The sequence below is a fragment of the Leuciscus leuciscus genome, assembly GCF_965113295.1.
Source record: "Leuciscus leuciscus genome assembly, chromosome: 1".
Lineage (NCBI taxonomy): Eukaryota > Metazoa > Chordata > Actinopteri > Cypriniformes > Leuciscidae > Leuciscus > Leuciscus leuciscus.
This window is the reverse complement of record NC_138725.1, coordinates 15155177-15171939: the sequence shown is the minus strand read 5'-3', so window position 1 is coordinate 15171939 and position 16763 is coordinate 15155177. Positions and strand designations below refer to the sequence as shown.

General features: G+C 37.6%; 1 protein-coding gene across 1 annotated transcript in view; it reads left to right on the top strand.

The window, feature by feature from the left end:
* The window catches only part of LOC309501640 (uncharacterized protein), a 76950-nt gene extending 62218 nt beyond the window's left edge, over positions 1 to 14732 (top strand). Inside the window, exons 5-10 of the mRNA XM_082173795.1 lie at positions 10879 to 10911; positions 11000 to 11074; positions 13307 to 13335; positions 13427 to 13501; positions 13651 to 13719; positions 13835 to 14732. Of these exons, the coding sequence (XP_082029921.1) occupies positions 10879 to 10911; positions 11000 to 11074; positions 13307 to 13335; positions 13427 to 13501; positions 13651 to 13719; positions 13835 to 13945 (392 nt within the window). The 3' untranslated portion in view covers positions 13946 to 14732. The remainder of the gene's footprint in view (positions 1 to 10878; positions 10912 to 10999; positions 11075 to 13306; positions 13336 to 13426; positions 13502 to 13650; positions 13720 to 13834) is intronic.
* Positions 14733 to 16763: the final 2031 nt, after the last annotated feature.

Genomic DNA, 16763 nt, shown 5'->3' with positions numbered 1-16763 from the left:
CCCCGTTGCGCTGTACCACCGCCGGCAAAACCTTCTGAAGGTGATCGATGTAGTTATTGCACGCTGTTTTTGTCAGGCGATCTCTCCAGAAAGTCACTATGGCCTGAAGAAGCTCGTCGTTGTTCCATGGCTTAGCCTCACGTCTGACGAACTCTTTTAGTGCGTGCCAAACCAGTTCGATCGGGTTGAGATCTGGTGATCTGCGGGCAAGGTACGCCATTTTACGCCATTGAATGTCACACAATAGGAAAGAAGACTTTGGAAATATGTACGTTAATATTAATGTTAGTAGGGTCGGTTGTGAGTCGGAACCCCCATCCCCCCATCCCCCCATACTGTTTAGCCTGCCTCATCAGGTGCTGGCTTGAGTTGGCTTAAAGTGGGGGAGGGCGCATACTTTGCATTTGAATGTTGTGTGACATTCTAAAACATTTCACTAATGACGCACACAAACACAACTGAGAAACATTTTTCATTTTATCTTATAATAAACATTGGCTAGTTTATATAAACTAGTCAATGTTTATGATAAGATAAAAATATTTCTCAGTTGTGTTTGTGTGCGTCACGCGTTAAATGTTTTAGCATGTCACATATCATTCAGATGCAAAATAAGCGCCCTCGTTCTCCGACTTCAGAGGCAAAAAGCCTCTGAGTCCGTCTAACGTTTTTGTTTAATATTAACATTTTTATTGGGCTTGGCATTTCTGAATGGGCTGGGGCTGAAGTTGAAAGTATGATGAGCGTATAGGCGACTATGTGCGGAGAGCATTCACTCAATATTATCATCTCATTTTTGGCTTTTAGAGGCTTTTGCATCGGAGGTCATCATATTATATATAGTCATTTTTTCTGCTGTCACAACTAGAAATATAAATTTCCAGAGAATGCATTTATTACACCAATATATTCCTAATAATGTAATAAAGTTTTCTTCGTGTTGACGTTATCATAATTTTAGCTAACATCCATATATAAATATAGATTATGGCTTTTAGATTTATGGATTTATGGCTTAAAAAATGTTTAAGGATTTATAGATAGGCTATTCGATGTTCTTACAGTTTAGAGTAAAACATGGTTCGGAAAATATATTTATATATAAATCGAAATTTTTCATAATAATGCAATATAAATATATAACTTTTTCAGCTTTTTTCACTTCCAAAGCCTGCAAGATTTAGCCTATAGTTTAAGTGACTGTGTTTATTTTTTTATGTAAAAATGTAGGAAAATGTAAAAAAAAAATTATATTCTTTTTATTTGTTTATTTTTTAACATTGGCAATTTACTGTCTCGAAATTATGTGTCGAACAAATAAAAAAGTGTTTTTACAAGACCTTGTGCTGTTTTTTGTGTTTATTATTATTATTATTATTATGCAGATGTAAATTCAGCCATTCTGTTGGATAAAAATTGTCCCTAATGTAAAATGGAAATGAATGGTAATTTCATTTTATAAATATAAAATATTTAATATAGGCTATAGGAGAAAAAAACAATATGGTGTAGCAATATTTTAGAACTATCAAATCTCTCTGCATTAATGATAAAAAAAGTAGCCCATGTTTGTTCGGGATTTATAAGTTATAGCCTACCACTCGGCCACGAATTTGTTTTGTTTTATTTTCTTTTGAAATGTATTTTTACATATTTTGCTTTCGTTAATATTAACCAATTATGTTGTAGCATAATAGGCCTATATTTTTTCCCTAAAAGTCTGTTTTATTCTCTGCTTTGTTTGTTTATATTTTTACATATTCAATCAGTCTAATTTTTGTTCAAATAATGAAAAAAGTTTTTTTTTTTTTTTTGACAAGATCTTGCGCCATGTTTTTATTTTTATTTTAATTTTTTAAATAAACAGATAGGAAACTTACCTTTTAAAATGCCGCAGTTGCTGCTGTTTTGCCCTGTCACTTGCGCCACCCGGTATAGCCTAGTCATTTTGCGAACGACTTTGAAATTCGACTGGTTTATTTTTTCTGCGGCAGTAATTGGCATTGTAGTTGATTATTTATTAAAGAATTCAATTGATAATCATAACAACATGTAAGCCTATTTAATTCTGAATATAACAAAGAATGCTTAAACCGACTAACATCGGTTAGTAACTGCAAGTCCTGAAAATGTTTTAATTTTACGGTAAATTATTTTAATTTATTTCACTGTTATGTTTCAGTTAATAAATCTACAAACACATTAAAATAACACGAAGTAAATGACAAGTAACCTATTGACATAGCCTTTCTAAATTATAGAAAAACTAGGCACACAATGTTAACGTGTGTCTACTTTGTTTAAATTTAATGAATTTGAATTCGTTTAACCACAATATTTATCTTGAATTTATCTGTGACCTCAGCTCAGATTACTGCCGCGGCAGATTACGTCATAAAGAGAATAAACTGACACTTTTCAAAGTCTGTGATTACAGCGCCACTCAGCGGTAAAAGGCAGCAAATACACATCCCAATTTTGCCGCCGCGGGAACGGCGGCGGTAAAAGTCTCATTCTGGTTGTCCACCATCTGTACCTTTTAAAATTTGTTTACATCTACCTTGTAAATATATATTTTTTTTTTTTATTAAAAAGGTTACAATTACAACAACAATTGAAGTGTAATCTTTCTTTGTAAAAACTAAAGTATACATTTTATCATACATATTTCAAAGTTAAGGATTCATTACTTCGAATATAGCCTACATTGACAAAACATACTATATTTAACATATTAGCAAAAATTGGCAAACAAAAGCTTATTTGAGGTGGCAGATATTTTACAGTAAAAATGTGTAATCTATCCAAAACTAATCAACGTAATGTTGTCTTTCATTTGTCTGTAACATAGGTCTTTCGTTTTTATTATAAGGAATATAAATGTTAATTTGCAGTTTAATACGTTGCTTATACAAATACATTTTATTTCAACATATTTCAGTCGATTTTTACTCAGTATAGCAAAATAGTTTGCTAAAAGCAGATCATTCTTTCACACACAGAAACGCAATTCAAATTTAAACCGTCTTTTTGCGAGTTGTGGTAAACAGCGCATCTCTGCCGTTCATTCATTCACACAGAAACGCGATTTACTTGAGAATGAAAAAAAAACTTACTACAGTATTCCAGCCGTTGCTCCTCGAAATACCAGCACTTCTGAGGTACGTTTTCCATTATTATTATTCCTCACAGCGCTGCGAGACAGTGTAGACAAGTAACGTTACACTGATCTGAATAAACTTGATGTGTTTTCTCGAGCTGATATGGGGGCGTTCACAGTTTGTATGGGATCGTCTCAGTCATTTGCGTTTGAATAGCGCGCGCTCTCCGTGGGCGGGGCCGATTAAATCGTAATGAGCTGAGATGAGCTCGACTGGAATCGCTCTCTTTTAATACAAATTTCACAAGATGAGAATATTAGTTTTTTATATAAATTACTTCATTTAAAAGAAGAGAATTCAAGCTTCATGCCTGTGTGTCTGTATGCCTGTTTGACTGAGTATTCGTTGAGTTATTGTTCATTTTCGGACGCGTTTCAGAATGGATTTCACTGGCAGAGAGAAGGCAGAACTCGCTTCGTGTTTATTTTTCTTTATTTGGCAAAAAGCACAACACTTTGTTTTTATTGTGAGTATACACAAAAATAATACACATTTAACAGAATCGATTGATGTATGAAACTCCTATGGAAAATCAAAGTCAACAGAGTTTTTATGAGTTTCTTTTACACTGATAAAAAAAAAGAGAAATGCAGAATCACGTTGATCTGCAGTCGCAGGTCTTTCATGACAAGACTCTCCTCATATTAATAATGAAATATGATGCATTTAAAAGTAAATGGCCAAACGGATCTTTATAAAAGTCCATATGGTTATTGCAGATCCAATCCAATCCAATTTTATTTATATAGCACAATTTAAATAAACATAAGGTTTCCAAAGTGCTGCACACAAAAATAAAAATACAATAAATAACAAACAGAAGCATAATAGTACAATGGACTCAATAGATAAAGTAACAAAATAAAAAATTTAACAACAAATAAATATAAAATCCTTAAAATAAAATAAATGAAGTCAACTTCCTACTAGGTGTTAAAAGCCAAGGAAAAGAGGTGGGTCTTTAGGTGGGATTTAAAAACAGACATAGAGGAGGCCTGTCTGATGTGCTGAGGCAGACTGTTCCAAAGTTTTGGAGCTGCCACTGCGAAGGCACGATCCCCTCTGAGCTTCCGCTTTGTTTTAGGCTCTCTCAGGAGCAGCTGATCTGCTGACCTGAGAGACCGGGAAGGAGTATAAAATTGTACAAGCTCAGAGAGGTATAGCGGGGCAAGACCATTGCAGGATTTAAAAACAAATAGAATAATTTTGAAATTAATTCTAAAATGAATGGGCAACCAGTGGAGTGAGGCTAAAATGGGGTTAATGTGTTCATGTTTTCTTGTGCCAGTTAAAAGTCGAGCTGCAGCGTTCTGTACCATCTGGAGCCGAGAGATGGTCGACGCACTGACCCCCACATACAGTGCGTTGCAGTAATCCAGCCGAGTGGTTATGAAAGCGTGGAGTACTGTCTCAAAATGCTGTCTGGAAAGAGTCGGTTTTATTTTGGCCAGCTGCCTCAGGTGAAAGAAACTTGATTTCACGACAGACCTAATCTGGCTCTCAAGTTTAAAATCGGGGTCCATCTTCACCCCCAGGTTTGTAATGGTGGGTTTCATGTACTGGGTTAGGGGACCAAGATCTGGCAGGGGGGTTCCAGTGGATCCACTAAAAACCATCACCATCACCTAAAATTAAAAAAGTTAAAAGACATCCAGGCCTTGATGTCATCCAGACATTTCATTAATGCAATAACAGAGCTGGTGTCATTTTTCTTAAGAGGTACATAAATTTGGCTGTCGTCCGCATAACAGTGGAATAGAATCCCATGCTTCCTAATTATGGAGCTAAGCGGGAGTAGGTAAAGAGAGAAGAGGAGAGGGCCAAGCACTGAGCCCTGTGGGACCCCACATGAGAGGGGAGCAGAGGATGACACAGAGTCGCCGAGGCTAACACAAAACGTTCTATCAGCCAAGTACGACCTGAACCAATCCAATGCCACGCCTCTAATGCCCACCCACTGGTCCAGGCGAGAAATTAGGATCTCGTGGTCCACTGTATCGAAGGCAGCAGTTAAATCTAAAAGCACGAGAATCACAGAATCACCAGAGTCTGTAATAATAATAATAATAATAATAATAATTTGTTACATTTAGATAGCGCTTTTTCTGAGACCTCAAAGCGCTTTACATAGATGGGGGAATCTCCTCATCCACCACCAATGTGCAGCATCCACTTGGATGATGCGACGGCAGCCATATTGCGCCAGAACGCCCACCACACACCAGCTTACTGGTGGAGAGGAGACAGTGATGAAGCCAATCAGTATATGGGGATGATTAGGAGGCCATGATGGACAGAGGCCAAGGGGCAAATTTGGCCAGGATGCCAGGGTTACACCCCTACTCTTTTTCGAAGGACATCCTGGGATTTTTAATGACCACAGAGAGTCAGGACCTCGGTTTAACGTCTCATCCGAAGGACGGTGCTCTTTTGGCAGTATAGTGTCCCCGTCACTATACTGGGGCATTAGGACCCACACAGACCACAGGGTGAGCACCCCCTGCTGGCCTCACTAACACCTCTTCCAGCAGCAACCTGGTTTTCTCAGGAGGTCTCCCATCCAGGTACTAACCAGGCTCAGCCCTGCTTAGCTTCAGTGGGCAACCAGTCTTGGGCTACAGGGTGAAATGGCTGCTGGCAACAAGTAGCTAACAAGATATCATTAAAAACTCTTAAAAGTGCTGATTCAGTGCTATGCAGGGATTTAAAACCGGATTGGAAAATCTCGAGAATATTTTGGTGTTCCAAAAAGGCCATTAATTGACCATAAACTACTTTCTCAATGATTTTTGGAAGAAAAAAAGTGAGTTTAGAGATGGGCCTGTAATTGGCAAGAACAGCAAGATCTAGCCCTGGTTTTTTAATCAGTGGCTGCACCACTGCATGTTTAAAATTCAAAGGGACCACACCTGAGAACAGACTACTGTTAATAACTGAAGTAACATAAGGACCTACAGTAGGGAAGATCTCCTTAACCCACTGGGGTCTGAGCTGTTTTCTGGCCCTGGAGGTGTTCTGACATGCTCTGACATTTGTGATTATTTCTGTTACTTGTGACATTGTCATGGCTAAAGTCTTATTACACTGTATTCAGCACAAACTCTGCTACAATAATATATCACCGGCATGTGTGTAAAAGTTTGTAGTTTTGAGATAATGACATTTCTGCGTGGTTTGTGAAAATACAAAAAAAAATTGTCTCTGAAATAAGGCCATGAAACCCATACTGATTATTTCTTCACAAGACTTTTGAAAATTGTATCACGTAGCCTAGAATATTTGCTCCAAAACTATGTGAAAATCACCCTGACCGCTCATTCAGATAAGACAATATATTGATTTAAAATTTCTAAGATGTGTTTTGTGTGAAAAAGCCTTATGCGAAGAGGCGTGATCATCTCATTAATATGTAAGCCTTTAACACCTGAGAAAGACAAAGACACTCCCCTAACTGCCCTATTAGGAGTGATCAGGCCCTATCATTCAGAGCAACCTTGCACAAAGAATGAGGAGATTTAAAAAAGAATGGCTTTTAGATTGTTTGGATTTATTTACAACACAACATAATCCAAAGATACACAACAAATGACAAAAGAGCACATTGAAAACAATGATCCAAAGACAGAGACCTTTGTGCCATTCCTAAAAACATTGTACATACCTTTCATTTCCAAGGTGTTTGATTTTCACTTTACCATGTTCATGAGAGACTCATGTGAATGTTGAAGTCAGCAGGACTCAGTGGCATCTGGTCCCTGAAAGAAAAGAAAAAAAGTGAACATACTGGTATCAAGAGAAACTAGGCCTGCACGATTTTGGGAATACATTTTAGATTTTTCTGGTTAAAATTGCTTTTTAAAATTCACAGAATACACACACACACACACACACACACACACACACACACACACACACACACACACACACACACACACACACACACAAATGTTTCCAACAATATATAATATAATGAACACCATGTTTGTTGTGCCTTGTAGGCATAAGCTATGTGCAGTACTGCATAAAATAATAATAACAATAACCTATAGCAGCCTATAAATCTTCCAAAAGATTTCAGTAACAATGCGAGAGAAAAATATATTGATTATCATATGTTACTTCAAATGTTTCCATTCGTTATGATGATATGAAATGAGATAATAGTAAAAACATAAAGCCTAATGTTTGGTGCATTTTTCCTTTCAAACGCGATCGCGCTCCAAAATATGATACATTCAAACGCGATCGCGCTTACCATATTATACATGTTTGAGCAGATATCCACAAACAGTATTTAACAGGAAACACGGGTCTAAATAGTATAATATTCACCATATATCTAGCAACAGTTCAACTGCAATGTGAAGTTTATGCAACAATACCATAAACTAATAAGTAAGAATTTCTTACCTTACATCTTTCTTGTCTTCAAATCGCGTTCTTCTTCTTCTGAGGCAAATCCAATGTAAGCTCAGACGTGTCTTCCAAACTCGACGAAAAGCAGAGACTTGTGAAGTTGTTTGGTGTTTTGTGTTTGAGGTAACGAGGGCGTTCGCGTTCCATGTGGAGATTTGCATGTGAATCTCTTTTGCACGAGTGGGCGTGGTCAAATAAAAAATAATTAGCAAGCGTTTGAGATACTGGACATCCTGTTGGTTTTATACAAATTACTTAAACAGAGAATATTTGTTTTCAGTTTGAATCCGATCATTTAAAAGTACACACTTAAATGTGTATAACGGTATATGGCTCATAAATGTGTGCCAAGTATTCGCTGAGTTTTGTTTCAGTTTATAGATGTGCTCAAGAAAAAAAAGTTCACCGCGACGGAGAGGCAGAACGCACACCCTGTTTATTTTCTTTATTTTACAAAAGTACAATGTTTTGATTTGATTGTAAGTGGACACATACAAAAGTAGAAATATCACAGATTATTTTTTTTATATTTATTTTTTCTGTATGACCATAAATGACGGAGTAATTTAAGTTTATTGTGCTACAATGTGAAGAAAATCCAGCAAAACGCGGGGGCGCGTTTGCTGACCTCAGAGGGTTAAAAAATCGCACAGGGACAGCATCATTTGGAGAACCTGAGGGCCTCATATGACCAACAATCTCCTGTACGAACGACAGCGTCACAGGCTCAAACTGGTTAAAAATAGCAGAGCAGGTGACAGAGATTGAGGGGTCATACGCAGAGGGGGAAATTAAAGCCCTAGTAGAACAAACCTTGTTGATAAAAAAATGAAGAAAATTTTCACAAACAACAGGGGAGGTCTCCATACTGACAGATTGTGGGTCATTCAGGACAGAGTCCATAGTCTTGAACAAGATGCAAGGCTTGTGGCAGTTTGACACGATTATGTCCGACAAATATTTTCTTTTAGCAGCTTTCACAGTTGTTTGATAGCGTCGCCAACAGTCCCTAAGCATTTCAAAAAACACCTGCAGTTTATCCCTCTTCCACCTGCGCTCAGCTCTGCGACACTCGCGTCTAATAGCCCGAGTTGCGTCATTCAACCAGGGCTCAGATCTGATTTTAGGCTGCCTGGTTTTTAATGGAGCCACAGTGTCTATTACATACTTACAGGTGGAGTGAAACCATGAACTGAGCTCCTCAGTAGAGGACACAGTCTCAGGAAAGACGCAGCTAAGATTGAAGGCAGTGGAGAACTGAGCGGCAGTGGAAGGGTTAATAATACGACAGCGCCGAACAGCAGCAGCAGATCTAACTGTAGTATTACAGGCAAGAGCAACCTCAAACAGAACGGGCATATGATCAGAGAAAGTTGCATCACATATCTCAAGATTAAGAACAGGCAGACCATAAGATAAAACAAGATCAAGTGTGTGTCCGCGTTCTTGTGTAGGTCCAGACACAGACTGCACAAGATTAAAAGAATCAATAAGGTTTAAAAAGTCCGTTGCCATTGGCTTATCAGGACAACATACATGAATATTAAAATCACCGACAATAAGGACACGGTCATATTTAGGCATGATTTCAGCCAGAAAAACAGAAAATTCATTTATGAAGTCCTTGTTGTACTTCGGAGGTCGATAGACCACGGCACACAGTACGATGTGAGGGTGACCCAGCACAAATAAAGTGAGTTCAAAGCTGGTAAAAGAGGATGACGGAGATTGCAGCTTACACTTATAAAAACTCTTAAAAACAGTGGCTGTTCCTCCTCCTCGACCAGACATCCAGAGTTAAAATAACAGCAATCATGTGGTAATAGTTCAGTGAAGGCGCTGGACTCACCAACAGTCATCCACGTCTCAGTCACGAAGAGAAAATCCAATTCTCTGGAAGTGAAGAGATCCTTTAGGATAAAAGTCTTGTTCGCTAGTGATCTAGCGTTCACCAGACCAAGTCTGGCAGGAACCGGTGGATCTGCGGTATCAGCTGTCCGGGGAGTCCGACACAGAGGCCGCAGATTGCAGTGATTCACCCCACGCCAGCGGGGGCGAGGAGAGCAGGGACCACGGGCTTGAAACCCATCATCCGGGCCAACGACACGTATCAGCCAGGGGTCGTCAGGTTCCAGTAAGCGCCGGGAAATAAGGCCGCCACGCACACCTCCAAACTCGGTCCAAGGAGCAGAAGAAAGGTCCACCACAGAAGCCTTCAGCCTCACCAGCCGACCGCTACGTCTACCCCGACGACGGGTGCGCTTACGCCGAGGAAGTGGGTGCGGGAGGCGGCATAGAGATCCTCGCCAGGAACGGGGGTAAATTTCCACGTCCAGAATGATCCGACTTTACTAAAACTTCGGCGTAAAGTCGTAGATCCAACAATGTTTGGCGATTGTACACCAGCAGAGAGTTGACATTCAGAGCGACAAGTGATACATACAGCACAAACACACAGAGCGCAAGCAGAGACAGACGGCGAGCCACACACACTGGCGCCATCTTGCATTACATGGACGGAGTCATACTCCGATGAACTATAACACGGATAACATTGAATAAATATTTTTCTATCAGGTTAAACTTTGATTAGTCACTCAAACCTTTATCTAAACCTCTCACCGTCAGTTGCGCATATCCGCCATGTTTAGTAGTTTTTTTAACACTTTTTACTCGTGTTTGTAGTTCCTCCTCCAAAGCGCAATGGGTTGTGGTTAATAATAGCTGTTATAGTGAGTACAGATCCACACTTCCAAAATCCACCAGACATAGTAGACCATCCGGAGACTTCTGGCACACTCTTCAACATACTATGCTTTGGGACACTTATTCTAATCTCACACACTGTTTAGGAAGGATAGTATGGACATTGAGACGCAGGGTGAGGCTGTGTTTACGTCCACTTGTTATGCTCATCCCTCGCTAATGTTGCACGAGTGTCCACTACTGGTGAACTCTTGAAATGAGTTTGAATGAAATGCTCTAAGCTCTTGATCACTTGGAATCCAATATGGAGCTGATTATAAATTATACATTTGTTTTACACAGCATTATATAGGCCTGTGTGTGTGCTTGGGCTGTTGGAGAAAATATATATAAAAAAAAATCTAAATAAAAGTCTAATATCAAACTATATAGAGTTGTGTGGTGTGACATGCTGCATGTCGCAGTGCATGCTGGGAGCAATGAGTTTTATACTATGGGTGGCTCCCAGCATGCATTGCGGCATGAAGCATGTCACCATTGTCGATGGCTTTTGTCTTTGTATATAATTGTCCCAATTCCTTTTCAACAACACCAGGCACTCAGGATAATTCGACTACAAACACACCAGGTACATAATCACAGTCTTTTGTCTTTGTCTATAATTGTCCCCAATCTGCCCTGTCCGTCTCTGACTCTGTGCTCGATCTCTTCTTCAGTCATAGTGATTTCTGTTGCTGCAGTCGCTGTTCTCCTTCTTGCTCTTCTCTGGCTGATCTGCAGAAAAAGAGCTGGTGAGTTTTCAGATTTACTCCTTTACAACAATTAAAAACAGTTCAGATGAGCAAACAAACACATCATGTTCAGATTGTAAGTATCATAGAAACATGTGGATTATATGAAATTCTCAAACAGAAGTTTATTCCTGCTGAGAAATCCTGTAATGTCACAGGGCTCTCAAGTGTCACGCATTGAGCGTGACAGTCACTCATTTCGGTCTTTTGTCAGGCAGTCCCGCCACACATTTGTATTTCTCACGCAGAAAAACTATTTATAATATTTTTAATATGCCGCAGCGCCCAACATTTCTCTGGCCGCGCCGCTCTCACTTTGGAATAGGGATTGGCGGATCGATCCTGAAGTATCGATACTTTCGATACTGACGTGGTATTGAAAAGGATCGATCCTCACATAAAAATATCGATCCAAATGTGTGTTTTTTTACCAGTATTTTTTTATTAATTTAGCACACAATACAGTGCGTAAAATAAGCTTCTAAGTGAAAAAATAAGCGAATGTTAGCGGATAATTGTGTAGGACAGAACTTTTTCTCCTAGTCATCTGGATACAAGACAAAACCAATCAATCACAGAGAGCGTTCGATGCTGGTGCTTCGCTGAGCTCACAGGCCCAGTGCGTTTGGGAAACGAAGCCTTGCTTAGATGACAGAGAAACAATCGGGAGTTATTTAGCAATAAATGAACCAAAAGTGTACATAACATTTCAAAATGTTGACGTCAGTAAGATTTTTTTAAATGAAATGATTATTTTTATTCAACAAGGATCGATGCATTAAATTGATCAAAAGTGACAGTCAAGGGTTTTACACTTAAAAAAAAAAAATCTACTTCATATAAATGCTGTTCTTTCAACTTTGTTCATCAAATCAGCATATTAAAATGAAATATCATCATGACTGGAGTAATGATGCCGAAAATTCAGCTTTGATCACATGAATAAATTACAGTTTACTATGACATAGAGAACAGATAGCCTATGTTAAATTGTAATATTACAGTTTTTACTGTATTTTTGATCAAATAAATGCAGAAGAGAATTAAAAATCTTACAGACCCCAAACCTTTGAACAGTAGGCTAGTACTAGTAGGCTAGTACTATAATTAGGGTAGTTTTGTAAAAGTCACTGACTAATTACAGGCGAGTTGAGAGCACAAATCACAAAATATTTAGGCCTAGTAGTCAAGAAAACGTATTCAGATTTAGCATATTAATGATGCATTCACCTCATAAATCATGACACACTGCTCTAGCACAGGAAAGTGCCTACAAATTCAAGAGCATGCTTTTAAAATGAAAAAGTATCGGTATCGGTATTGATATCGCCGATACTGGCCCTGTATTTACTTGGTATCGGATCGATACCGAAATTTGCAGTATCGCCCATCACTACTGTGGAACCGGCAGGAATCAAGCGCGTCTCCCCTGGAATTCTTAGTCGAGCCTGCCACTTATCAGCCAATCAAACAAAAAGAAAGGGGCTACACAATAGCCAATCAGAAAATAGCACTATTGTATCTGGGTAAGATTTAACGCAACAACCAATGAAAAAAAAGCATATCCTGGAATTGTTGACGTGATTCTGCCCGAAAGTTTCGTTCACCCATAAAGGAAATCACTAAGTTTCGTTCACCCATAAAGGAAATCACTCCGAGCATTACTTTGAGCACAGAGTGAGTCATGATCTCCTGTTTTAATGTTACAAAAAATTCACAACTTGTTTAACACAAACAGTGACAACTTGACTGCTGTTAGAGAATGTTTCCCAGATAATTAGCATCAGTTTTTCATGAGTGTCTGTAACTTAGCCAACAGTTATACAGCCTGTTCACTGACAACACCTGCTCAGAACAAGTAGTCTAGGCCTAGTCATATTTTCGTTATCACACGATGACTGACATATTGTCACATTATAAACATCCCTCTCTCCAAATAGGCTTAATAATTTTATTAGCACTAAATAAATTAAAGTGTATTGCATAGTTGATGTTATAGGTCACTTTTAAAGTCATGTCTTTTATAATTATATCCCTTTTATAATTATATACAATATATATGTCAAACCCTGATGTCAATATCACAGAGTTATCAAGTCAACAATCATTTTTATTATTCATTTTAATGCTTCAACAAAATCTGATTGTTGAAAATCTTAATACTTAACATTGTGTTTTGCACATGTGTGTTTGATCATAAATACTCATATTTCATGAGGCACTTGTTTTCAGATAATAAAAGAGGGACTGGCGACTCTGCGGTGAGTTCAGTAATGCAGTGATTTAGATTTGATTACTGTCTTTAAAGCTCAATAAAGTGTCATTCATGCAGTTTAACTGTTTGTTCTGAAGGTCAAAGATGAGAATGAACATAAAGGGACGTATGAGACGATCAACATGTTCATTCCTCCCGCTGCAAGAGCCAATGTGAGTCCACTAAATCATCAAACATTACGTTCACTGTCTGTTCAATAATGTGATTTAAAAGCTGTTGTGTTCTTCTACATATTATAGTGAGAGATATGTCTGTTCTGTGTGTTAAACTTGACTCTCTGCACGTTTGCATTGATGTTTAGGAGCAGACAGATGATGTGACTTATTCTGAGGTCACTTCTTCCAATACAAAGCCAATAAAATCACTCAATGTGAGTAGATACCAGCACATGAGTTTGACTCTCAGATAAATGAAGCTCATGCTTTAATAATAATAATAATAATCGCTGGGGTTCAAACATTGATGGACAGAATCTGTTATTTCAGGATCATGATGATACAGTGACTTATGCTGCCATCAGAGGAAGAGAAGATCAACCGCAGGATCAACTTTACGCCTCTGTGAACAAGAACAAGACCTTCACACATAAACATTAATGATACAGATCATGAGCTCATCATATCAGGAGCAGACGGGAAGATTTCATCTCTCTGGTGTTTGGAGGAATTATATATTTGTGTGTGAACGAGCAGATATTTGTTGATTGTCCTGTGAATATGAATGAGATTTATTGTGAATCATCATCTGGTCAGAGCACACAATATTTTTCTGTATCTTTTAAACTGTCTATAAACACTGAGGGCTACATTTGCACTTCAGTTTTATTACAAATATTACTGAATATTATAATCTAAACTCTCTACCAGACACCCCAAGAAAACAACAAACAGTATAATGTAATACTAGCAAAAAATTATAATCCTAACCTTTTTCTCCATACCAAAATCCCAAATGGCCAGATAGTGATTCATCTTTTATAAATTGTTAAAATAGTCGTGTCTGTGAACACAAAGACTGTAGTGTACATCGCAAGTTTGTAAGTGCTGTGATGGCTAATTTTAACATATGTTGTGTAAGCCATTTTTGTCTAACATAAAGGAAATGAAACTAGTCTGGTTTTCTTGTGAAACATATTTGGGGCTCAGCTTGAACAATCTATCTGCAGCTTTTCTCTGTGTGTAAGTTCACACAGCTGCAGATATCTGAGTGCATGTAAGTAGTAGTTGAATCTGATCAACAGTTAGTCCTCCTCACACATCCACTGAAGGGAAATGTTTGACCGTTAACTGTCTGAGTGTGACTTCCTTTCTGTCTTCTCTGACTGCAAAACACTCTCTGTGTGTCAGAACGACATTCTTGCAAGAATAAAAACATATAAAGACACTGGTTGTTTCTCCATTTCAGCCTCACCATTATTTAAGGCTTTTTTTTATTTTTATTTTTATTTTTTATACAAAATTAAATGTGTAATATGAATAAATAGCGCTCATAAACGGCTGTTGAGATAGTATTCTGAAGTGAAACTAGTAAAGGCCTTTTACCCGGAAACAGCATTCCTTACGGAAACACTTAACAAATAGATTGGTTTACAGATCAGCAGGAAGTGACAAATAATAAAAAAAAAAAAAGAAAGAAACAGAGGAAAAACTCGTAAAAATAATTTAATTCATTTAATGTACGATCAGCAAGGCCCATCTGCAAGACATTTAGTAATATTTTGATGTCTATGAAATTAGACAATGATATTACATGACATATTCTGCCCAGTGTTCTCAGATAAATAAAAATTGTGCATAGACAATATATATATATATATATATATATATATATATATATATATATATATATATATATATATATATATATATATATATATATATATATATATATATAGTGTGTGTGTGTGTGTGTGTGTGTGTGTGTGTGTATTTATGTGTGTATATGCTATTGGCAATACTGTTATTCCTTCATCATTCCTGCATGCATCAACATTTTAGTCTCTTCAAGAAATGTGACTTCTTAAATTTCTGTTCTCATAAAATGTTATATTTGTATTACAAGCATGATTTCAATTCAATTGTCATATTTGATGTCCTACAATAGCCTAATTATTTCATTTGAATAAAATTTTGTATCCAAATTATTGCCCAGCCTTTGTGTTATGCGCTTGGGGAAACACGTCATGTTCATTCAACAGCTGCACATCCCTCAAGCACCTGAAATAAGTGAAACCCTGTGCTTACAAGTTTCTTTAATGGTTTATAATGTCACTCTGCCTTATCAGAGCCACCAAAATCAGAGTCGTCTGCAAACGCTATCGTATCATGCGATGCATGATCCAGGGTCACATATTATTATTATTATTATTAAGTGTTTTGGACAGCTTGTGTTATTTCTGCAGCCCCTGTCATTTTTCCTGACACATGACATCGCTAACGTATTTTCTCATTGAACTGATTCTGATTGGCCAATGCAGTTGCCAGAATGAAACTCCTTTCACCAATGAGAAACCTTTGACACGGCCATTATTACTCCGAGCGGCAGCGACCCGACTTGCGTTCATTTCAGAGTCAGCGTCGAGTCTTCTGAGGTGAGGAGAGCAGTTCACGGTATTTCTCATATTTACACAACCATCACACACACTTTATACAGTTTGATTAATAATACATGCACATTTAGCGCAGCTGCAGCGAGCATGAGGAGAATATGTTGAGTTCATTCAGACCTGAGCGATTTTGTGTTCGTTTGTGTGATTGTCTCGATGTTTGTGTGAGAACTGTTACTGAATGTCAAGTCAAGAGTTAAAGTTTGAGATCTGTGAGGAGAATTGATGCTGCCACTTTATATCTATCCTTTTTATCTTTGACACATCACATCTGTTAGTTAAGTTACATTATTAAAATGTATTGAAACAGATTTACATGCAGCCTATAATAAACCACGTGAGACATTTTAAATCTATATTAATATAGAGAAATGTAGAATTGCCTTTTATGCTAAACAATATTACTTTGTGGTGCTCTGTATTTTTAAAAGTTTTTAATGATAAACATATTTAATGATCTAATTACTTCATTGTAATGAATATGGTTATTAGAAAATAGAACTATATTTAGATTCATATAGACATATTATTGTGTTGTTTCTTGAGTGTCATTAATGATTTTGTATTATTGATGTTTTACGTCAAATTGTGAGAAACAACAGTATTGTCTTTCAATAGAGCAGTTTTACAGGCTTTTATCATGTATCCTGACTCAAATAATGTGTTTCTAACAGCAAACACTCAGAATAAAGTGAGATGGTCTGCTGATGATCCTGAATGTCTTGTTGAATGAGTGTTGATAGTCTGAGGCTCATCAATATTAACAGATCTGCTGAAAACACTCTTTTAGGCCGCTGTACGTGAGCTGT